This window comes from Hylobates moloch, unplaced genomic scaffold (genome assembly GCF_009828535.3).
Source record: "Hylobates moloch isolate HMO894 unplaced genomic scaffold, HMol_V3 SCAFFOLD_9, whole genome shotgun sequence".
Classification (NCBI taxonomy): Eukaryota; Metazoa; Chordata; class Mammalia; order Primates; family Hylobatidae; genus Hylobates; species Hylobates moloch.
The window spans coordinates 23,708,803-23,733,789 of record NW_026652284.1 but is presented as its reverse complement, the minus strand read 5'-3'; the positions used below and the strand labels follow the sequence as shown (position 1 = coordinate 23,733,789).

Here is a 24,987-nt window from a genome sequence, read left to right as displayed (position 1 = left end):
ATGAGGCTCCCCTAGGCCTGAGAACATGTTCTGAGCAAACAGGAGGCAGGAAGCCTTCTTCGCCAGCATGCCAGCCTACTCTGAGCCCAGCCTGAGAGACCGCCAACATTTGCAGAAATACTTCCTGTTAACATTTACCTTGGCTGATGTTTATTAATCAGGTCTATTAATAGACTTTTTGTTTGGCCTTTCCTAAGGAATAACTTCTAGAAGAAGCATTCCTACCCAATTATGCCCTGCCTTGCACAATGCTTCGGGTTTGTAAACTGCTCTTCCATCCTTATCTCTTGATCCATTCATTTACTTATCCATAGCAGACCATTATTGAGCAGGGAACAAGATAGACTCAACCCCTGTCCTTGTGGAGCATATATCTTTTATGAGAGACAAGTGTGGAAGCCCCTGGTGGCTCATTTTCTTCCTGCCTTTGGTAGGTTAGCAGAGCTAGCTCTGCTGGACCAGGCCAGTCTGCAGGGAACAGCTGACATCAGCTTTGGCGGATAGCAGTGTTCTTGTGTGCAGAGGATTCTTTGAGATTCTTCCTGAGTCCTCGGCATGCAGCCCTGGGCCTTGGTGTATTAGTCAGGATCTCTGGAGAAACAGAACAAATAGGATACAGAGAGATATATGTGTAAGAGGGTATTTATTTATTTATGTAGAGACGGAGTCTCCCTCTTTCACCAGGCTGGAATGCAGTGGCACAATCTTGGCTCACTGCAACCTCCGCCTCCTGGGTTCAAGTGATTCTCCTGCCTCAGCCTCCCGAGTAGCTGGGACTACAGGTGCGTGCCACCATGCCCAGCTGATTTTTTTGTATTTTTAGTAGAGACGGGGTTTCACCACGTTGGCCAGGATGGTCTCGATCTCTTGACCTCGTGATCCGCTCGCCTTGGCCTCCCAAAGTGCTGGGATTACAGGCGTGAGCCACCGCACCCGGCCTGTAAGAGGGTATTTATTATGGGAGTTGGCCCACACAGCTATGGAGGCCAAGAAGTTCCATGACCTGCCATTTGCAAACTGGACAGCCAGGAAAGCCTTGGTGTAATTCAGCCCAAATCTGAAGACCCAAAAACCAGGAGCTTCAATGCTGGAGGGTGGGAGAAGATGGAGGCCCCAGCTCAAGAAGAGAGAGAGGGAGAATTCACCCTGCCTCCAGCATCTATATTCTATATTATTCCTCCATTCTTTCATTCTATGAGAGACTGGATGGTGCCTACCCACAATGATGTGAGTGGATCTTCTTTACTTAGTCTATGGATTCAAATGTGAATCTCTTCTAGAAATGCCCTCACAGACACACCCATAATGATAATGGGTTTACCAGCTATCTGGGCATCCCTTACCCCAGTCAAGTTGATGCATAAAGTCAACCATCACACTTGACAAGCATACTCCTTAGTGTTGCTCACTCCCAGCCCTTGATTCATTCCTTCCTTCCTTCCTTGTTCCTTCCTTCCTTTCCTTCCTTCTTTCTTTCTTTCTTTTGAGATGGAGTGTTGCTGTGTTGCCCGGCCTGGAGTGCTGTGGTGTGATCTCGGCCCATTGCAACCTCCACCTCCCAGGTTCAAGCAGTTCTCCTGCCTCAGCCTCCTGAGTAGCTGAAACTACAGGTGTGTGCCACCACGCCTGGCTAATTTTGGTATTTTTAGTAGAGACGGGGTTTTGTCATGTTGGTCAGGCTGGTCTTGAACTCCCGACCTCAGGTGATCCCCCCCCACCTCGGCCTCCCAAAGTGTTGTGATTACAGGCGTGAGCCACCATGCCGGGCCCGGGAAGACTTCTTAGAGGAAGGAACACTACATCTTGCAGATGCAGAAGTGGACATGGAAAAAGGAGTGGTCCAGGCAGCGGGGAGAGCACATAGGACCGAAAGACAAGATGGAAAATGACACTCCCAAGGAGCTCCATGACCCAAGAGAAAAGCAGGGCGGACCCACTTGAAGAGCCACTTTAAGATGGAAAAACAGAACCTCTTTGAAGGGGTGGGTTGCCCCTCCACACCTGTGGGTGTTTCTCGTTAGGTGGAATGAGAGACTTGGAAAAGAAAGAGACAAAGTATAGAGAAAGAAAAAAGGGGGCCCAGGGGACCGGCGTTCAGCATATGGAGGATCCCGCCCACCTCTGAGTTCCCTTAGTATTTATTGACCATTCTTGGGTGTTTCTCGGAGAGGGGGATGTGGCAGGATCATAGGATAATAGTGGAGAGAGAGTCAGCAGGTAAACACGTGAACAAAGTTGTCTGCATCATAAACAAGGTAAAGAATTAAGTGCTGTGCTTTAGATATGCATACACATAAACATCTCAATGCCTTAAAGAGCAGTATTGCTGCCCGCATGTCCCACCTCCAGCCCTAAGGCGGTTTTCCCCTATCTCAGTAGATGGAACATAGAATCGGGTTTTACACCCAGACATTCCATTGCCCAGGGACGAGCAGGAGACAGATGCCTTCCTCTTGTCTCACCTGCAAAGAGGCGTTCCTTCCTCTTTTACTAATCCTCCTCAGCACAGACCCTTTACGGGCTGGGGGACGGTCAGGTCTTTCCCTTCCCACGAGGCCATATTTCAGACTATCACATGGGGAGAAACCCTGGACAATACCTGGCTTTCCTAGGCAGAGGTCCCTGCAGCCTTCCGCCGTGTTTTGTGTCCCTGGGTACTTGAGATTAGGGAGTGGTGATGACTCTTAACGAGCACGCTGCCTTCAAGCATTTGTTTAACAAAGCACATCTTGCAAAGCCCTTAATCCATTTAACCCTGAGTTGACACAGCACATGTTTCAGGGAGCACAGGGTTGGGGGTAGAGTTACAGATTAACAGCATCTCAAGGCAGAAGAATTTTTCTTAGTACAGAACAAAATGGAGTCTCTTATTGAGACGGAGTCTTGCTCTGTCGCCCAGGCTGGAGTGCAGTGGCGTGATCTCGGCTCACTGCAACCTCCGCCTCCCGGGTTCACGCCATTCTCCTGCCTCAGCCTCTCCGAGTAGCTGGGACTACAGGCGCCCGCCACCACGCCCGGCTAATTTTTTGTATTTTTGGTAGAGACAGGGTTTCACCGTAGTCTCGATCTCCTGACCTCGTGATCCGCCCGCCTCGGCCTCCCAAAGTGCTGGGATTACAAGCGTGAGCCACCGCGCCCGGCCCATGTCTACTTCTTTCTACACAGACACAGTAACAATCTGATCTCTCTTTCTTTTCCCCACACACTTGACCCATCCAAAATAAGGTTACTGATACGCGGTGGAGCCTAGATTTGAACCCCAGCTGTGACTGCATCCAGAGTCCTCCTGCCACGCCCACTCCCACTGTGGATAGCAGTTTTGGTCACTCTTTCTCTTCTCTGGGTTGGCCACTTCCATTCTCCACATTCCCACTCCATGCCTATGTGCACAGTTTCCACAACTCTGCTCGGTGAAATACTAACTTTCCTTCTGGTTTCAGCACAAGTCCTGCCATTGGAAGGGATCTTGGGCTCCCATTCAGGCTAAGTTTGCGGTTAACGGTTGGTTTGTTGTTCGGAAATTAAGGGTTAGACTGTGGTCACAAGCACAGATCAGCTAGGGACGGAGGTCAGGACTGAAATTAAAAGTGAGTCATGGCCAGATGCAGTGGCTCACACCTCTAATACCAACACTTTGGGAGGCTGAGGCAGAAAGATCACTTGAGGCCAGGAGTTCAAGACCAGCCTGGGCAACATGGTAAGACCCTGTCTCTACAAAATAAAAAAACTTAGCAGGGCATGGTAGCGCATGCCTGTGGTCCCAGCTACTTGGAAGGATGAGGCAGGAGGATTGCTTGAGCCCAGGAGGCTGGAGCTGCAGCAAGCCAAGATCACACCACTACACTCCAGGCTGGGCAACAGTGAGACCCTGTCTCAAAAATAAAATAAAATAAATAAAATAAAATAGAAGTGAATCATGACAGAATTTCTGATCAGAGTCAAGGTTTAGTTAGGGGCCAGGATTAGAGTTTAGTGTATAGTAAGGGCCCAGCCTGGAACAGGGTTCAAAGAATTGTCTAAAAGATGAGGGCTCAGTTTTAGAGCAAGCTCAGGGCTCAGGATTGGAAACAGGATTAGGGCTCAGTCTGGGACTATGATCATGGCTAAGCATGGAGCTGGGGTCAAGCTCACTCTAGGGTCAGCTTTGGGTCTCAGCTTAGAACTAGAGTCAGGGTTCAGCTCAGGCTGGGGCTCAGAGATGTGAATCTGCATCTGAGAGTGGATTGAGGACCGTCAAGGGCTCAGGCGTCCCTGGACAGGGTGCCCATCTGCTAAGGCCTGGAGTGTGAGCTGTGCCCAAGTGGGAGTGAGGCGGGAGAAGCCCAGTGAGGGCAAAGACACACCTCAACAGAGCCCCCACCCCTGCTGCAGTGCTGTGCTCCAGACCTCCTAACTCAGCCCCCTCCCTGACCCAAAACACATACACACACACACGCGCACCACACGCATGTGCACACATACACATGCACACATACGCACACACCCATAGGCACACACACATGTGCATGCACACACACACTCACACGCACGTGGGAAGCAGAGATCTAGGTATGTGGCCCTGGGAAATGCTGTGGCCCTGATGGATGCCTGTGTCTGCAGGGACCAGTCTGCCCAGATCAGATGCGGCCGCAGCACAATCAGCTCTCGGGCAGGCCCAGAGATGATTGCAGGGACAGGGAGGGGGCTCAGGCTGCAACTCTCTCCAGCCAGCCTATCATGAGAGCCCCTGGACCACCGAATCTGAATACCAGTTCTTGGTCACGTTTCTCTTCTTTGGACTGGCCATTCCCATTCTCCTATCATGAGAGCCCCTGGGTCACCTGTCTTCAGAAGTCTCGGCCTCTTCAAAAACCATCCACATTGCCTACAATTAGTCCCCTTGGCACTGCCCAGACCCCTGGAAAGATGATGGCCAGGTGTAGGGGAAACAGCCCTGGGCTTGGTGCTGGGCTCCTGGGTGCCACTGTCTTGCTTCCCTTCTCTGGGCCATCTGCAAAATGGGAATAAAATGACACTCTCAAGGAGGGTGGGTATTTGACAAATGAAGAAACTGACAATCAGAGAAAAAGGAAGAATTTGACCGAGGGTCACACAGCCCAGTGTGGGGACTAAAAACCCAGACCTGCTGACAGCAAAGGCCTTACTTCTCTTGCCAATCAGTTCTCCTTTGTCTCAGAGGCTCACCTGTTCATGCCCACCCAGCCCCTCATGCAGGCTCCCAGGAGTAGGCAGTAGAAAGGGAGAAGGGGTGGGGAGGGGCAGGACAGACTGCCCCGTCCTTGGGTCTGCTGGGATCTTGGAGCACAGGAGAGGCAAATAGGCCCAGAGGCCAGCTCCAGCTCTGGACCCAGGTTAAGACCCCAGCTTCCCCACACAGCTGCTGTGTGCTCTCAGGTGAATTGCCTCACCTCTCTGAGTAAGATGCATACCTCCATCTACGAAAGAGAGATAATCAGAGCTACTTCCTCTTTTGTGATTATTAAATAAGAAATGCATAAACAGAAATGATCTATAAATGTTGCTGTTGCCACCGCCGCCACCGCCAGCCTCAACTCTCACCGCTCTGCCCTCAGTCTCGCCACCCCATACCCACCGGTCTTCCCATCTCCCCATGTGCCACACTGCTTCCTGCTTTGGGACCTCGGGACATGCCATTCTTTTGACCTGGTCTGACCTACAAAAGTCACTTCCTCGGAGCACCCCCCAGATGAGATCAGCACATTCTCTGCCCTGCCCTTTGCAGCACGTGCCAGGACTGTAACATGAGGCTGGGGTTATATGTGGAACAGGATAGCAGCAGGAACTTTCCCATTTGCCCCAGAATTGACAACTGGGGTCCAGAGCCAGGGTAAAGAATTGCAGAACACACCAAATCCTGAAGACAGGCCCCAACAAATAGGGCCAGATGCTCCCTCTAGGGCTTGCTGAAAAGGCAAGACTGGCCCTCTCATCCCTCTACTTCTACATTTATGTGGGGGAAGGGATTCTTCAGGGATATGAAGCTTCAGCTTCATATGGAAGCTGTGGATTTTCTCTCCTCTTCTCCACCACCTGAGACCCTTCTCAACCAAGCCCAGTGGGAGAGGCACCAAGAAAATCACATGTTATTAGGAGGTGGGATGGTCCCTGCTGAGAGGCAAGACTGACATCTCCCTCCTGGGGACCTTTGCTGGTGTGGCCAGCTTGTTCTGTCCCTGGGCCTGTCTGAGCAGGGGAAGAGAGTAGTGGACAGAAATGGCAGGGTGGCAGGGACTGGCAGTAAGGCAGTCCGCATGCCTGCCATTTGCTGAGGCCAGCAGAGAACACAGAAAAAAGAGCTGACCTTGTACCATCTTTTGGGACCCAACCAAGAAGACACCCACCACACAAGGGGCCCCAGCAACAGGAACCATGGGGCGGACTGCTGCAGGCAAGAGCAGGGGGTTGGGGAGCATTGGAAGGGTTATCTAGGAGCCAGATAACCACATCAGGTGACTGTGGAGGCTGAGGCCCCCACAGGACCTCCAAAGAGCACACACATGTTCCCACAGAGCCAGCGTTCAGACACCTGCCACGCGGAGGACATTGGCAGCTGACAGGCTCAACCCACAGACAGGAGCATGGTCTGGGTGGATGAAGGAGATATTGCCTGTTGAGCCCCTGTTCTCTCAGCCCCTGTGTCAGAGAAGCCAGATGTTAAAAATAGAGAGGGAGGCACGAAGCACTGGCATGTGTTACAACGTGATGAAAACATCCACAAAGCAAAAGAAGCCAGACAAAAGACCATACATGTCACAGGAATCCATTTATACGAAATGTCCAGAACAGGCAAATTCGTAGAGACAGAAAGCAGATTAGTGGTTGCCTGAGGCTGGGGGGTCAGGAGTACAGAGACATGGTGGAGGATGGCATAGGGGTTTCTAATGGATAGGGATGGGAAACTACAAAAGGTGTAACATACATATAATGGGCATACCAGAAAGAGAAGACAAAGAGAAAGGAACGGAAGTAATACTTGAAATAATGATAACAGAATTTTTCCAAATTTATGTCAAGCACCAAATTACAGAGCCAGGAAGCTCAGAGAATACCAAGCAGGATAAATACAACAACAATAACAAATCTACACCTAGCATATTATTTGCAAACAACAGAATACCAAAGATTTTTTTAATCCCAAAAAAAGCTGGGCATGGTGGCTCACGACTATAATCCCAGCACTTTGGGAGGCTGAAGTGGGCAGATCACTTGAGGTCAGAAGTTCGAGACCAGCTTGGCCAACATGGCGAAACTCCGTCTCTACTAAAAAAGTATAAAAAATTAGCCAGGCATGGTGGCAGGCGCCTGTAATCCCAGCTATTCGGGAGGCTGAGGCACGAGAATCACTTGAACCTGGGAGGTGGAGGTTGCAGTGAGCTGAGATGGCCCCCCCCCACCCCACCTGGGGCAACAAGGGGAACCCCCCAAAAAAAAAAAAAAAAAAAAAAAAAAATCCCCAAAAAAGCCAAAGGAAAAAAAACACCTTACCTACAGAGGAGCAAAGATAATTATATCCAACTTCTCAGAAACCATGCAAACAAAAAGAAAGTGGAATGGAATTTTTTTTTTGAGACAAGAGTCTCACTCTGTCCCCCAAGCTGGAGTGCAGCGGCATGATCTTGGCTCACTGTAACCTCTGCCTCCCGGGTTCAAGTGATTCTCCTGCCTCAGCCTCCCAAGTAGCTGGGATTACAGGCCTGCGTCACCACGCCTGGCTAATTTTGGCATTTTCAGTAGAGACGGGGTTTCACCATGTTGCCCAGGCTGGTCTCGAACTTCTGACCTCAGGTAATCCGCCCACCTCGGCCTCCCAAAGTGCTGGGATTACAGACATGAGCCACCATGCCCGGCTCGTTGTACACTTTAAATGTGTTGTATGATATGTGAATTATATCACAATAAAGCTGTTATTTTTAAAAGGAGGGGGATTCAAGTTTAAGCTGACGAAAAAGTTCTGGAGATAGACAGTGGGGAAGGCTGTACAACAATGTCAGTGTATGTAATGCCATTGAACTGCACACTTAAAAAGGTTAAAATGGTGATTTTTTTTTTTTTTTTTGAGATGGAGTCTCGCTCTGTTGCCCAGGCTGGAGTGCAGTGGCGTGATCGCTGCTCACTGCAACCTCCACCTCCCGGGTTCAAGCGATTCTCCTGCCTCAGCCTCCTGAGTAGCTGGGACTACAGGCGCCTGCCACCACGCCCGACTAAGTTTTGTATTTTTAGTAGAGCGGGGGTTTCACCATATTGGCCAGGATGGTCTTGATCTCCTGACCTAGGGATCCACCCACCTCGGCCTCCTAAAGTGCTGGGATTACACCACGCCTGGACCATTCTACCATAATTTTTTGAAATAAATTTTAAAATAGAGTGGGGGAAGTATCCTAGAACCGGATAATGTACCCCCAAATATTGGAGTCAGTGGGCCAAGGACGTACTAACTCAGTCAATATCTGATGAAAGAATGAAGAGCTTCCCTTATTTGAGAGATAAGAAAACTGAGGCCCAAGGGGAAGACATGGCACTGCCCAGGGCTGCACAACAGGGCCAAGGCAGAGATCAGGACCAGAACCCAGAAAAGTTTCACCCCTGGGAAGCCCAGGCCTGTGCTGGGCACGGCTGGATTTCACCAAGCCCCTCCCCCAGCTGTGCACATCTGTCCGTCTCAGCGAGATGAGACCGTTGGGCAGGAAGCTGGCCAAGGACTCAAACATCCAGGACAGAACAACAGAGGCGCTTCCAAGGGGCGGTATTGGCAGCCTCACACTTGAACCTGAGCCCTATGGGGCTGCCCCTCCTGCCTGGCTCTGGGGGCTGTATTCCTAAGGCCACGCTTTGTCTCCTTACCCCAAATCCTCCTACCTCAGCAGGAATACCGGGATGCGATCCAGGTCAGCTACTGCCTGGGGGAGGCACTCAGCAGGTCCCTGCCCCTCCCGGGGTCTCCATTTCCCCTTCGGCATAGTCAGGTTTCAACCAGCTCTGCCGGTCCCACTCCTCAAATCTGCGCAGCCTTTGCTGACACAGCTGTCTTGAAACACTTAGCCCTTCAGGTGCCCTAGTCGGAGGGAAGAGACACCCTGCCGTCAGAAGCCTCAGCCCGAGGTGGGAGACAGGGCCCTGCACACAGGAGCTGCCCATGTGTCAGAGGAGCGAGAGTGCTGCCCTTCGGAGCCTCCAGCCCAAAGAGGGAAACGGACAACCCCGGATTCAGGAACTCCTGGTCCGATGGGGGAGACCTGAGCCATCACAGGAGTCTCCTGTGTCAGTGCTTGGGCCCTGTTCGGTATCTCTCTTTTTCAGAAACCCTCTCCTCTCCCCGGCTCAAGAGGCCAGGGGCCCATACCTACCTCTCTGCTTCTCAGAATTCAGCCGCCCTCCTAGTTTACTCAGCAGTGCCCCCGCCCCAGGCTGCTGGCTACAGCGAGCATCACGACAGACTGCCCATGTGCTGAGGCCCGGCAGAGAACACATGTTCCTCACACCCCATTTGCTTTTGGTGAGAAGCTCTCCAGCCCAGCATGGCACCCTCTTGGTCCAGGACCGGCCCCCAAGCAGGCCAATGGCAGTAACATCTAGAATTAGGAAGTACTCAGTCTAGACAGGCTCTTCCTGCCTTTGCCAAGGCCAACAGACTAAGGCTGGCCTAAATTTAGGGAAACTCCTCCAGAGCCTGGTTCTGAGCCATCCAGGATTCATGGTGTCCTGCCGGGTTCTCGCAGTACCCCAAAGCCTGGGGTTACTACTGATGAAGAAACTCAAAGCCTGGTCCCCATCTATAAAATGGGGTTGATAAAAGCAACACCTCTTGAAAGATCATTGTGGGCCAGGTGCAGTGGCTCACACCTGTAATACAGCACTTTGGAAGGCCAAGGCAGGAGCTGCTTGAGACCAAGAGTCCGAGACCAGCCTGGGCAACATAGTGAGACTCCATCTCTACAAAAAAAAATTAAAAAGTTAGCCAGGTATGGTGGCTCACACCTGTGGTCCCAGCTACTTGGGAGGCTGAGGAGGGAGGATCACCTGATCCCAGAAACATCAAGGCTGCAATGAGCTGTGATTGTGCCACTGCACTCCAGCCTGGGCAATTTGAGACCTTGTCTCAAAAATAATAATGATTGTGAAGATTAAGTTGAGATAATGAAGCCAAATGTTAGCACAGTGTCTAGCCAAGGTGAATATTTTCTGGCTTTTGGTTTTGTTTTGTTTTTTTCTCACTCAGCATTCAAACCCCCTGTTTTTTATTTAATTTTTTGGTTTTAGAGACATTCTGTCACCCAGGCTGGAGTGCAGTGGTGCTCCTTAGCCTCCCAGAGTGCTGGGATTACAGGCAGGAGCCACTGCGCCCGGCCTCGAGCCTAGAGAACCTTACAGGAGACAGCTCTGTCTTCCCGTGTAGAAGCTGATGTTCACCCTAGTCAGCTAGGAGCAGGCATGACACCGACTCCATCCACCAGGAGCCTACCCTGAATCTGCGGAGAACAGGCAGAAGCAGACATCTTCTGTAGGGGCACCCTGCTTGTGTCCTGACTGCCAGCCTCCCTCGACAGCTGTTCTCTCTCTGAGCCCACTTCTCCAGCCTATTGCCTGAGCTCCTTGGTGTCTTTCCAGTAAGTTCCTTTCTGCTTAAATTAGTAAGGGTCAGTTTCCATTGTTTTCAACTCAGAAACCTGGCAGGTTGGGAAATTAGTTGGAGGGGGTGGGTTTCATGCTCCATACCCTCGGGGAAATGACGATCTGGTCTAGTCAGAGCTGAAGGAAGCGAAAATCCAGTTAGTGTTCAGGGATGAGAATCTAGCAGCTGTGGTATGTAGTGGTGAAACAGCTAATTAAGTTATATTAATTAATTAAATTATGGCCTGTGGCCATCTGGGAAAAAAGCGCCATTGAAGGCAGAGCTTCGAGGGTCTGAGTCGACACTGCTATTGAACACATGAATGGCATGAAGATTTCAGAGATGGGGTAGCTGCTACTGTGGCACTGGGCAATTCAAGGAAAAAGAATAACAAGCTTAAATCCCTAAATTCTTGGCTCAAGGCATAGACTGGAGCCTAGGAACTTTCTATAACTGTGCTGAAAAAAATTCTCTTATCTTTTATGGCAGCAGGATTAAGTCTGTGAAAAACCAGATGTAAAATCTGACCCTTAGCATCACCACATTACAGTGGCAGCAGAGCTCATGGCCTCCTCTTCCTCTGCCTGCTGCATAAATCCTATCAGTTCCTCTGGGCTGCTCCTGGGTTTTCTTTTCTTCTTGCCCTGCAGCCCTCCAGGGTGTGGGACACATTTGGCCCCAAGTAACAGAAAGCTGCACCCGTGGAGGGGGATCCTGGTGCAGATCTGTGTGCAGGTGCTTTTCACTCCCAGCTCTGCTGTTCTCAGGGCTGGCCTCACGGAGTGGGGTGCTGGAGCTGGGTCTTTCTGCCCTGCAAGAACAGACTGTGTGCATCTTAACTCCAGGTTAAGTGATGTCATGTTGGTAGCCTGACATTGGCCATGGTGGCCATATTTATACTAGGAAATCGACAAACGCTACAAGTCAAGGCTTTAAACCACACATGGAAAGGTGGCATACTGCATACTGTGAGCTTCATCCCAGATCTGGTCCTCTGCAGGGGTAGCATGGGTCACGTAAGACAAAGTAACAAATTTAAGAAGCCATGTTTCTCATTTCTGCATGCCAGCGTAATTTCACAAGCCCCTGATTCTGTGACAACGTACAGCTCTCCAGAAAGATGCTTTAAAGACCAAACCCTCACGTCTCTCGCCTGAGTTACTATATTATTTAAAAGATAAATGGCCCCAGACAAGGCACAGTGGCTCACACCTGTAATCCCAGCACTTTGGGAGGCCAAGGTGGGTGAATTGATTGAGCTCAAGAGTCTGAGACCAGCCTGGGCAACACGGTGGAACCTCATCTCTACAAAAAATATATAAATTAGCCAGGTGCAGTGGCATGTATGCCTGTAGTCCCAGCTATTCAACAGGCTGAGGTGGAAGGATCGCTTGGGCTGGGGAGGTTGAGGCTGCAGTGAGCCATGATCACACCACTGCACTGCACTCCAGCCTGGGCGACAGAGTGAGACCTTAAGAAAAAAAAAAAAAGGCCAGGCGCGGTGGCTCACACCTGTAATCCCAGCACTTTGGGAGGCCGAGGCGGGTGGATCACTAGGTCAGGAGTTCAAGACCAGCCTGGCCAAGAAGGTGAAACCCTATATCTACTAAAAATACAAAAAATTAGCCGAGTGCAGTGGCAGGCACCTGTAATCCCAGCTACTCGGGAGGCTGAGGCAGGAGAATCGCTTGAACTCGGAGGACGGAGGTTGCAGTGAGCTGAGATCGCGCCACTGCACTCCAGCCTGACAACAGAGTGAGACTCCGTCTCAAAAAAAAAAAAAAAAAGATAAACGACCCTAGTCCTTGCCTTTTCCTACACGTAAGGTAATGATGTCTAACGGGGTGAGTAATGATGCCTCTGTAATCCATCACAGATGGACTCCTGCACCCAAACTGCCGTGTGATTTTGCACTTCTGAACCTCGACCAGCTGCGTACCAGCAGTGGGCTTAAATGCTGTGCCGGAGTCGTCTGACAAACCCTGTCAGGAGGGCTGCTTGTGGGCCATTGGCCTCTGTCTATCGTCATCAGCAAGACTTCTGTATAAAACTAATGTTAATTCTTTAAAAGCTTGATTTTTGTCTTTAGTCAATGGTCACTCGCTTCTTTGTGTGCTGAGGAGACAGAGACAGAGAGAGAGAGGAAATAACTCTCCCAGTGTCCCCTGAAGAGCCGGAGCCCTGTTGGGGTCAGATCTCTGAATAAAACTGGTTTTTTTTTCAGGGAATGAGGAAAGAGCAAATGGAGGTGGGGGTGCTCACCCACACCTGCCGCTTCACTGATGACAGAGCTGTGTCCCTGGCCCAGATGTCCCCCGAGCTCCTGACCTGTGTAACTGATGACCTGCTGGAGACCTCCACCGCGACAATCCTAACAACAGTCCCAATAGCTCGTGAACGTGCACTGACACGTGCTAGGCGCCGTTCCAAGTGCTCTCTGCAGCTCCTCTCATCCACACAAGAGCCCCACTATCACCCCCATTTACAGATGGGGAAGATGAGGCTCTGAGGGTGGCATAACCTGCCCAGGTCACTTGCCAGAGCCAACTCACGGTGATGCTGGGACCTGAACCAGCCACCCGGCGCCAGGCCTCTGCTATGCACCCTATCTTGTCCCCGCCAGGTGCCTCAAATGCTCCGCCTTCCCTCACACCTGCTTGGAGCCCTTACCCTCCTTGTCTAACTTCAACACAGTGAGGTCTCACCACAGGCCTCCCTGCTCTAGAAAGCCTTCCTAACTGCATGCCAGGCTCAACGCCCATCTCTGGCTGGCGTGACTCTGCCTCCTGCACTGGGCGTGGCAACTGTCTGGCTCCTCGTCTGTTCCCTGCATGAACCTCGGGTTCCTTGAGGGCAGGAAACCAGCCCAGGACCTGCCCCCAGGGCCACCTGGTAAGGAACAGGTCAGGGAAAGCGCAGCCCAGGTCCTGGTGGTCCTGGCACGTCCCCTCTGCCTAGCCATCCAGGCTCGCATCCTGGCAGCCCCTCCCCCATTCCACCTCCCAGCTGGGTCTGCTCCTCACGCTCAGCAAGGCTCTCTTCACCTCCGTTCATCAGCCTCCTTCCTGCTCTACTCTTTTTTTTTTTTTGAGACGGAGTCTTGCTCTGTCCCCCAGGCTGGAGTGCAGTGGCGCGATCTCGGCTCACTGCAAGCTCCACCTCCTGGGTTCACGCCATTCTCCTGCCTCAGCCTCCCAAGTAGCTGGGACTACAGGCGCCCGCCACCACGCCCGGCTAATTTTTTGTATTTTTAGTAGAGACGGGGTTTCACCGTCTTAGCCAGGATGGTCTCGATCTCCTGACCTCGTGATCCTCCCGCCTCGGCCTCCCAAAGTGCTGGGATTACAGGCTTGAGCCACTGCGCCCGGCCCCTGCTCTACTGTTTTATTAAGATTCTAATTAAATAATTCTAATTAAATGTAATGATCTGATTCCACAAACTTACTGCAATAAAGCAGCGTTCGGGACATGCTTCCTCCCGATCTTTCTCAGGATGCAGGGATGGCACAGGGTCTCTGCTGCCTGGGGTGACTAAGTGGGGCTAGGACCGACTGCCACGCTCACAGGAACATCGCCACGGGAGGGAACCACTGGCTGGACATCCACTGCCCGGCCAAGGCCTTCCCACATGGAGCCACCCCAGGCTCCCTGCACCGGGCAGAAGCTCCTCTGCTCTTAGAGACAGCAGGTGCAGGCCTGAACCACACTGCTGGCTCCTCCTCGGGTCTGTTTCTCAGGCCACTCCTAGTGCCTCTGCCTGATGGCACCATGCTGTCACCTCCACACCAAGAGGGGCAGCCACCACTCCAGGCCTACACCGGGGGCTTGCTAACCATATGGGTGTCTGTCTGCCCCTCAGCCCTGCTCTCTGAAGAGGAAGAAAGCCTGGGCCTGCAGCCTTCTTCTGTGCAACCTTAGCCAAGTCCCAAATCTAGGCCCCATCTCAGTTTCCATTGAAGGGCAGGCCAGAGGGGGTGGGAGAGAGCCTCTGTGAAAGATAAAGTGGATGGTGTGTTGGGTTAGGATTGGCCTTGAATCTTGGCCCCGTTCCTTCTTGGCTGTGTGGCCTGTGGCAAGTTGCTTCATCTCTCTGAGCCTCAGTAGTAACAGCCACCACTGGCCGGGCACCCAAAGCCAGGAGCTCTGCTTTCCTTTCTCTGTCTCATACTGCTACTTTTTGTTTGTTTGTTTGTTAGTTTTGTTTTTTGTTTTTTTGAGACGGAGTTTCACTCTTGTTGACCAGGCTGGAGCGCAGTGGCATCATCTCAGCTCACTGCAACCTCCACCTTCTGGTTTCAAGTGATTCTCCTGCCTCAGCCTCCCCGGTAGCTGGGATTACAGGCATGTGCCACCACACCCGGCTTATTTTGTATTTTTAGTAGAGACGGGGTTTCTCCATGTTGGTCAGGCTGGTCTTGAACTCCCAACCTCAAGTGATCCACCTGCTTTTGCCTCCCAAAGTGCTGGAATTACAGGCGTGAGCCACCGCGTCTAGCCTACTTTTGTTTTTTTTGAGGAGTCTCACTCTGTTGCCCAGGCTGGAGTGCAGTGGCACGATCTCGGCTCACTGCAACCTCTGCCTCCTGAATTCAAGTGATCTTCCTGCCTTGGCCTCCCAAGTAGCTGGGATTACAGGCACCTGCCACCACACCTGGCAATTTTTTTTTTTTTAATAGAGATGGGGTTTCACCATGTTGGCCAGGCTGGTCTCAAACTCCTGACCTCAAGTGATCCGCTCACCTTGGCCTCCCAAAGTGCTGGGATTACATGGATGAGCCACTGCACCCAGCCTCATGCTGCTGCTTTTGAAGTCAGACTGCCTGGTTCAAATCCTGGCTCTACTCGTTCCCAGCTGAGTGACCATGGGCAAGTCACGCCACCTCTCTGGGCCTCAGTTTCCTCTTCTGCAAAATGGGGCCTGTACCCATTCCAGAGAGTTGTTGTGAGGAGCCAATGGGGTCGTTCGCGTAAAGCTCTTAGCCCGGGGCTGGGCACATACTCAGTGCTCATTTAATCTCCACAGTAGGCCCAAGACGCCGGTCCCGCCTCTGCAGATAAGGAAACTGAGCAGCCATTTGACTAAGGTTTTGGAACTAGGAAATGATAGGGTGAGCTTTTTGTTTGTTTGTTTGTTTTTGTAAGACAGGGTCTCATTCTGTGGCCAAGGCTGGAGTACAGCGGTGCAATCACAGCTCACTACAGCCTTGACTTTCCAGGCTCAAGTGATCTTCCCACCTCAGTCTCCTGAGTAGCTGGGACGACAGATGCATGCCACCATGCCCAGTTCGTTTTTGTTTGTTTGTTTGTTTTTAATTTTTAATAGAGACAGAGTTTCTCCAGGTTGCTCATGTTGGTCTCAAATTTCTGGACTCTAGTGATCGACCTGCCTCAGCCTTCCAAAGTGCTTGGATGACAGGCATGAGCCCCTGTGCCTGGCCAAAACTGGGATTTGAACCCAGGTCCTTCTAACTTCTATCTCCATGCTCTTTCCACAGTGCTGGAGTCCTGGATTTCCCAGGAGGCCCCCAGGTTTAGAGATCTGACTCTTCCTTGGGGCTGGCAAGGCCCAAACAACATGCAGTCTTCCCACCCGGGTGGTGAGAGCCCTGGTCCAGCCTTGTGGCCAGAAGAAAGGGTCTCTGAGTTTAAAGCACTGCATTTGGGGACCGGGATGGTGAGTCATCCCTACCTCAGCTGTCAGAGACCCCTGGGGAGGAGACCCTGAACCCAAGTACCCAAGAAGCACAGGCCAGTCCCACTGGGTCCTGGAGGCTGTCTGTTTCCATTCGTTCCAAGAACTAGAGCTGAGCTATGGAATGTCAAGAGAGCATGAAACAGACAATGACAGGCCAAAGTCAAAGACACCCCTCACTGCTGCCCACCATGGACAAGCAGGAACCCACGGACGTACAAGGAAACACACAGGCCTCTCACCCTCGACTCATGTACAGACCTTCAGGTCTACACGCTCCTGACACATACAGGCCCACAGAGCCAACACAGGCTCACTCATGCACACCCAGAGAAATCATATAGCATGCCCGGAACACTCGCTGCATCAGCCTCTTGCTCGGCTGGCAGGGACCAAGAGACACCAGCCCTCCATATCACACGGGGGTACACCAATCTCTGACTCAGGCTACTGCCAGAGGCCCACAGACACCCACAGCGCTCCCGACACACAGATTTGGGACTGCCACCAGACCCAGGCATCTGGCCATGCACACATCCTTTTCTTCAACAAACCTGGAAGCCCCCACTCAGACAACAGAGCAGGAGGACTCGGTGTTGCCTTTTCAACCTTCCATCTGCCCGCTTGCAAGCCCGGAGGTTGCTGTCTCTTGGGCCTGACCCTGGATGACAGCCTCTGTCTCCTAGAGCCTCAGTCTCTGCATTGCCCCTGGCTGTGCAACCTTTGTGTCCTCAAGACCCCACACTGAGCCCCGCACAGCAGGTCGGAGCCTTGCCACCGCCCTGTGGTCCAGGCCTGCACCTGCTCCGAGCCCATTTCCCAGTTCACCTCCTTCCTCCCTCCTCTCCAGCCTCAGACCTCCTCCTGCCCTTCGCACATTCCAAACTGCAATCCTGGGGCTTTGTGCTTGTTCTTTGCCCTCTCAGGTGCCCTTTCTCTGGGGCGTCCCTACCTCCTCCAGCACTCTGTCCAACGCCAACCACCCCAGGTGCAGCAGCGCTGCCGGCCAGGCCACTCCCCATCCCCTCCCCTGCCCTTTTTCCTTTGGAGTGCTCACACCACACCTATTTTTACGTATTTACAAATATGTATATATATTTGGGGGAGCGTCAGCTCTATGACGATGGGGATTTCTGCTGTTTTGTTTGCTGTCATGTTCCAGGTGCCTGGCATGCATCCTGGCATGTGGTAGGCACTCAATCGCTGGGCATTGGATGAATGACCCTTGACCCGAGCCTGGCTCAGGGAGAGGCAGGAGCAGGCCCCGCCCATGTGAAATAGCCCTGGGGTGCTGTCCTAGCTTTTCACAGCTCCATCAGGTCAGTTCATGGCCTCACGTGGCTATCCTAAGGATTACATAACGTGTGCGAAGCCTCGGCACAGCTCCCGAAATAGTAGGCGTGGCAGCCAAGTTTTCCCGGGGCTAACCTCCCTCAGCTCTTTTACCCTCCCTGCCCCCCAACAGTGTCGGGGTGGCAGGGTGCCAGGGGGTCTGCTGCATCTCAGCACCATTTCCCTTCCCTTCCCTGTGCCCGCCTGAGCCTCAAGGGCTGGATGCCTGCAAACCACCTCTTCCCAACTTCCCTTGCCAGCAGCTTCCAGCCAGCTCTGCCCCAGGATGCAGCCACTGGGACCTATAGGAGCAGCAGCTGCCAGATCCCTGAGCCCCTGCAGGGACCACCTGCACCCTCTCCCTGCCAGGGCTTTTGTGATCTGGCGCTTTTCACTAAATCTCCTTCCTACTGGAAACAGCTAGACTGGAATGCTTTCCTGGCTAGACAGTGGAGTTTGTTGAGTTTTTCCTGAGGGCGTAACGTGGTGGTCTCAACATGGCGGGGCCTGAGTGTGCACCTGAGTGCATCAGGGGAGCTGGTAGGACACAACTTGTCTCTTCCTCACCTCGGCTGCCCTGGGTGGGCCTTACCCTTCGGGAGAGACTGGTCTTCCCCACCCCCATCTGACCTCCCCCTGCCCCGAAAAGCAGCCCCTCTCTGGACTACACCTTTATCCTATTTAACAGGTGACTGAGGCACAGGCTACTAAGTTGTTTCTGCGGCTAAAAAGCGGCCGTCTGAGATTGAAAGCCAGTCCTGACTGCTGTGGCCCCAGAGGCTGCACTCGGAACCGCAGCTCCATGCCCCCTCTTCTAGGCGTCTGGCCAGCAGCCTGAGCTGCAGATGAGACTTCGGCGCCCTTGAGGGGGACAGTGGAGAGACGGATGATGAGCTGGTGCTCATTACATGCTCAAGAATCCACCAAGGTCCTTTCTCCAGCCTCGTCTTACCATCATCACATCCAGTTCCCCGAAAGCACAGGGCCCCCTTCTAGCGAGAGTGGGAGGGACTTCTCTCTCCTTTCCGCCAGGTGGATGGAGGACTGGGCATGGAGTCAGTGGAAAATACGGCTCAGATCCCAGCTCTCTTAACTGCCTGTGAGTCCTGGGCAAGTCCTGTGCCCTCTGCAGGCCTCAACTCCCCATTATAAACACAGTGGGTGGGCTGGGGAACCATCAGGGGCTCTCCCAGCACTAACATTCTAGAATCTCGCTTTGAAGACAGCATGAAAACCAAGATCTTGGTTGGGGCAGAGGGTAAACCACACAACGTTTTACCAAACCGGGCCAGGCGTGCTGCGCCACAGGCTGTGTGTGATGGAGACCCAGAGCGCCTCAGCCCAGTGCACCCAGTGCACACCGGGGACCTGTCACAGGATGGGTCTGACAGCCAGCAAAGTGGACCCCCAGGCTGCAGGGACTCCAGCGCTGCCTGCTGAGCCAGGGCTGCCCTTTCTCACAGCTCTCATGGGAGCCAGGCTGGTTCTCCCCTCCTGATGAACTCACTGATGGCTGCTCTGTGCAGGTGCTAGGCTGGGCACCGAGGCCATGGGGCGAATCAGGCATGTCCTCAGGGAGCTCCCAGACTAGTACATGCAGTCGCCAACCATTCTACCCTTCCTTTGATGCCCAGCAGGAATAAGCCCCTCTTCTAGGAGCCTGCCCCGGCTTCCCCAGCTGCCATACCTCAGCTCTGACTTCCAATGTCCCGCTGGCCTAGTGCAAGCCCAGCCCGTGCCCGGAAGCTTTCCAGGGCACCATGAACTATAACCCCTGGACTGCGAGGGGGTCAAGGGCAGCTGTGCCTCAGTCACCCTGAGACAGGCCGTGCTGGGGCTCAGCAGGTGCAGTCAGAATTGCTGTCTGGCAACAAGGATTAACGACACAGCCCACATCTGTCCTGGCCACAAATGCACCATCTGATCCAGTACCTCTGTGCTGGACACTTGGCTAAGGTTACTCTGGGCTGGGTTCAGAAGTTCCTAAGCAAGCAAGGTCATCCTGATTTGCCAAGGTCCCAAGTGACCTGCAGAGGCAGGGCCACCCAGCACAGTGGAGAACACACAGGCTCTGAGTCCCAGGCCTGCCTCCCAACAGCTGTGTGAGGCTGGCTGATCACCTAACCTCCACAGGCCTTAGTATCATCTCTAAAATGGGCTAATACCTACAAGCACAGGCACCGTGCAGCAGCTTAAACTAGCTGGTATGTGTGGATGCTGCTGGTGTTCAAGATGTGCACCCTCATTCCTGCCCTTCCGAGGCTGGCATTCACCTTCCAGAGGAAGCCTTCCTTCTCTGAGGGGCACCAACACTGTGGGCGCCACTGGCAGGCTGGGCAATGCCACTGGGGACAAAGCAGGGTCTCAGTGCAATGACACACCCCTGTGGAGTTCTAAACTAGGCATGTCCAGAGAAGTGGCCTCAAAGGGCAGCCACTGGGGAAGAAGTGGGATCTGCTCTGGTGTCTAGCTAGGAAGTCAGCCTCTGCCTGTGGAGACAACCACTGGCCAGCAGCTTCCAGTGTCTTCCGTGGTAGCTGGGGCTGCTGGCGAGGCAGAGCAGGGCACGGCAGCTGGGTTGGGGCTTGCCTTGATCTGCACGGAGAGGCACTGTACAGTGGGGTCAGAGAGCAGGGTTCAAATCCCAGATCCCCCTGAGTGGATGTGAGACTTTGGTCAACTTGTTGATCCTCCTTCACCCTCAGCTGCCTCATCAGGAAAACGGGACTAGGACCACCTACCTGGTAGCGTGTGAGGTTGCAAGGACTAGTATCACCGGTGTTAGGTGCAAAAGACCTAACAGGCCCAAGGGTTACTTCTTCATTTTATTTATTTATTTTTTTTTTGAGAAGGAGTCTCATTCTGTTGCCCAGGCTGGAGTGCAGTGGCGCGATCTCGGCTCACTGCAAGCTCCAGCTCCCGGGTTCACGCCATTCTCCTGCCTCAGCCTCCCAAGTAGCTGGGATTACAGGCACCCACCACCACGCCTGGCTAATTTTTTGTATTTTTAGTAGAGACGGGGTTTCACCGTGGTCTCGATCTCCAGACCTCGTGATCCGCCCGCCTCGGCCTCCCAAAGTGCTGGGATTACAGGTGTGAGCCACCATGCCCGGCCGGGTTACTTAATATACAAACGGGCACCTCTTCTGATCAGTACCTGGGAATGGTCGGGGGAGGGAGGCTGGAGGAAGACCAGGCCCCAAGCCCGCAACCAGGATGCGAATCTGCCCCTATTCCCTAGCCAGGCTTGTTGAAAAGTCCCCAGAGAGATTTACACGGGATGGGATCTCTTCCTGGGACAGAAGACCCCAACATCCACCCAGTGAAGCTGAAGGTCACATCAAATCTGAAAGGCGACTTTGTTCTCCCTGGCTTCATCCCTTATGCATGAAAGAGCAGATGGCTGGTGCTCAGGATTCATAATCCGAGACATCCGGAGACTAAAGACATTGGCCAAATTTAAACTGAAAGATGAACTTGTTGGGTGTCTTTTCAGATTATGAGGGAAAGAAGAAGGGAAAATTTCTTAGTCATCCATGAACCACTGAGAATTCACAGGGAGTCAGCCTGATGCTGATACGAGGGCTCTGCCTCTGGGTTCTGGGCACTTAAAATATCACCGTTTGAAAGGGATAAAGAGATACATGTCCAAGGGGACCCCCACAAGCCACAGCTGAGGGGCAGAGGCCTGGGGAGTCTCCGAAGAGTGGCCCTTCTGTGAGGGTCACCGCACAGGTCAACAGGTGGTCTCGGGCAGCATATGGCCAGACTGGACTCCTGGGAAGCCAGGACATGGCGGGGTAAGTAAGGGTCACACAGGTCGGCGGCTCAGCTGTGGCCCTGCCCAGGACTTGAAGCACAGCTGCCTTCCTCTCCCAGCCCAGTGTCCTCAGCAGTAACGGGAGCTAATGCCATCTGCTATCTGGGCTCAGCACAACCGTTCCAACATGGTGCAGAGCTTAGCACAACCCTTGGCACGTAGTAAGAGCTCAGTTAACAACGGTTACTAACAATTTTACTTTGCCATTTTTAAACATATTGAGTTCCAGTTGCCTTTAGTTCTGAGATAACCTGAATGCACAAGTGTTCCACCAACAATGTGATGATGGTCACCGCTGAGTCACACAAAACCCAGGGTGGTAAAAAGCAGGCAGGTCATTGCACCATTTTCAGATGGGAAAATCAAGGCTCAAGAGGTGACTGATCAAGTGTCACAGCCTCCAAGTGGCAGAGCTAGGGCTAGACCCTGAGTCTCCCAAGACACTGAAATACTTGCCACCATCCCCCAACACACTGAAACCACACATTCTGAGTTCATCTGGGCCACACCTGGACCCCTGTCCCCAGTACTGAGACCCAGGCCCAGTGCACGTTCAGCCTGGAGCAAGTCTGTGGAATGAGAAAGTGTTGCAGTCCAAAAAGTGATGGAAAGAATGGCCATCCTCCCTGGGGAAAACGCCCACGTGGACACGTACACAACCTCATGCACATTGCAGGGGACTCACAGCCCCTGGCCAGGGTCCCCCGCCCGGGCTCTCAGACGCTTCAGCCGATGCACCGGATCCCTGGTGTGGCCTCTGTGAGTCATCCAGAGGTGACCTCATCACACACACACCCAGCTGCTGGGTGAAAAGGGGGCCCCACTGGGCCTTCAACCCCAGGAACCTAAGACCATCACCCCCACTCAGTGCTGCCCCCGGGTGCGCAGCCCCACCCAGCCTGTGGTCACTGCTGCTGCCATTCCCAAAGAGCAGAAGCCACCGGACGCTGCCGACGGTCTTCTCCGCCTGATGAGCGCTGCTTGCGTTTCAAAATGAGAACATTTATTATTTGTTTTTTCCTCATTAAAGTTTCACAAATAAAGCACAGCAAGACTTGTCTGCAGACACACAGGAGGCACACGGACAGCCCGTCAACGAGAGATGGAGACGAAGGCCAGTGTGGCTCTCACAGGGCAGTGCTTCTCAGAACCCCTGGCCCCCCTCGTGCCAAGGCCGGCATGTGTCAGGCGTCACCCACGCCGCCGCCTTAGGACAAATACAGAGGCCGGTGCCAAGGAGGTGGCTACAGAGCTGGGGCAAGGAAGTTATCCTCGTGTTCTGATAATGACCCTACAAATCCCACCCCACCCTCAGGCACCTCCGTCTAAGGTGTCCGGTTACTCCAGGTAAGGAGGTTCCCAGGAGGGCCGTGGTTTCCCCTAGGGCTGATGAAACTTGCTCCGACAAGCCAGGCCACTGGGAGGCACCTCAGGATGGCAAAGACGCTGGAGGCTTTGCTGGCTTCCAGGATGCCAGGAGCCCCACGGGGGCAGAAGGGGAGGAAGGAAAGAGATTCTAAAGACAGATTGCTGCTGGTATGTCCCGACCTAGGGTCACAGTGTCAGCGAAGAGAACAGCGTGATTCTGACAGGGTTGGATTTTGTTTCACCCTCGGAATGAGCAGACTTCAAACACTTGCATTTTCACGGAAATCAACAAGAGAGACAGCTAGCAGGACACGAGGCTCCTGCCAGTTCTGTGTGGAAAGGCACCAGATGGTTTGTTATGAAACACATTTTGGTCAGAAAATAGCTGGGGTTTTTTGGTTCCTGGGAGGACAACAAAGCTAGAAGAAAAGGAGGTGTGAGTTGCGTGAGGAGGCAGAGAAGCAAGCAGCTTTGGCATCAGACCTGGGTTCTACTCTTCACTCTACCCCTCCACGCTTGAGGCCTCAGTTTCCTCATCTGTAAAGTGGTCACAGAATATTTCCAAATAAATCTAGGTGTCAGGTTTCACACATCATCCCAGGAAGTATGGGGAGGTGGGGCACAGACACTCAAACGGACACACAGAAACCAGAGGAAGAGCACAGCCTTGCGTGGAGGGGAGAAGGCAGGGAGGGGCCCGACGGAGGGTGGCACAGAGATGATCCCCGTGTCAGTCCCTGGGAGCAGGGAGCAGCCAGTTACACTGGTTCCAAGCACAGGTGGAGACCATCCACAGGGACCTTTGGCCCCTTCTCCTGGAGGAAGGACAGAAGGAAAGTTGGATTCGATGCAGCACCATGGAGGAGCCCTCAGGGTCACACCTGCTGTTAATGCTTTAAAGTGCCAAGCTGTATCGTCTTTGGTCAGGAGCTGCCCCTTGGTCTCTAAAAGCCTGGGATCCAGGGCTCAAACCCCGCCTGCTGGGCCCTGAGGAAGCAGAGCAGGAGGACACATTCCTCTTCTGAGGCTGTGGGTGCTCTCCTGTGCTGGGGAGTGGGGGGGAAATCACTGAAATCCAACGGCTTTCAGGAAGCAGGATGCCCCCAGGGAAATGTGAGTCCTTAGAAAGAGAGAAGGGACTAGAAATGCTTTGGTCACAGTCCTGATACCCACAGCCAGGACAGAGCTTGCTCCAGACAGCAAGGGGGAGCCGATTACAGCACTGCACATGTCACGCAGCAGGAGACGTGCCTGACGCAGACTGGCTTCCGAGCATAAGCCAGAAGTCACTGAATAAATATTCAAGGCATCTTTTGGTTCTCAGAGAAAGAGCAGGGCTTCAAAAAAAAATCTCTCCCCTGCCTGACTGGCTGCAGCTCTGATCTTCAGGCTGACAGTGCTCAGGGCGGGGAGAGGTGGCGGGCAGGTCCCGGAACCGGCTCCCCCGCAGCAGGTGGCTTTGGTCCGTCACGTGTCAGGGCCACTTGTGTCTGGCTGGCCCCGGGCCCTCAGAAGCTGAAGAGGTCATCCTGCTCTGTGCCACTGCTGTCAGGCTTGTCCCAGTCGACAGGCGAGAGGCACTGGGCGTAATGCATGTCCTGGGCTGTCAGGCCAGTGTCCAAGACCTGAGGGTTCGTCCGAGACTGGGCAAGCCTGCAAGGCAGAGCTGTGTGAGCCGAGAGCCTGGGTGAGGGCTGGTGCACCCCAGGGTCAGATGCGAGGGGGCACCAGTGGGGAACAGCAGGGCACGGGGCCCAAGAAGGAAGCCCCAGGTGCAGGGGAGGTGGAGGAGCCTCAGATCAAAGCACCTCCCCTTGAGAGTCAAACAGCTCAGAAAAGTCAGGGGCAGCCAGCGGCGCACCCACCCCCGGGAAAGGCCAGAGCACCCACTCCGTGCCCCAGCTTAGCCAGGACATGCCCAGGAAAGAGGAGAAGGGGCAGAGCTGGTAAAGGGAGCAGCAGGGTTGGGGGTGGGGTGGAGAACAAGCTGTGGGAGGGAACACGGAAGATTCTTTGGCTATAACTGTGTCAACACCATGCTGTTCGAAAAATAAATTTACAAAGGGAGACAACCTACATGTCCAAAAGAATAGGGGGGAGCCAAGTAAAGTATAGCCGCTTCCCTTAAGAGAATGTTAGGCAGTC

The 24,987-nt window shown here is 53.2% G+C and overlaps 1 protein-coding gene across 3 annotated transcripts in view; it reads right to left on the bottom strand.

Annotated features, from left to right (window-relative positions):
* Positions 1–241: 241 nt before the first annotated feature.
* Positions 242–24,987, bottom strand: part of LDLRAP1 (low density lipoprotein receptor adaptor protein 1) — a 47,735-nt gene continuing 22,989 nt past the window's right edge. Inside the window, exon 9 of one of the 3 annotated variants that reach the window (XM_032759371.2) lies at positions 242–591. In XM_032759371.2, the coding sequence (XP_032615262.1) occupies positions 579–591 (13 nt within the window). In that variant the 3' untranslated portion in view covers positions 242–578. Of the gene's footprint in view, positions 592–18,748; positions 24,496–24,987 lie in introns of those variants that run through there. The other 2 variants (XM_032759370.2, XM_032759372.2) reach the window with 2 other exon arrangements.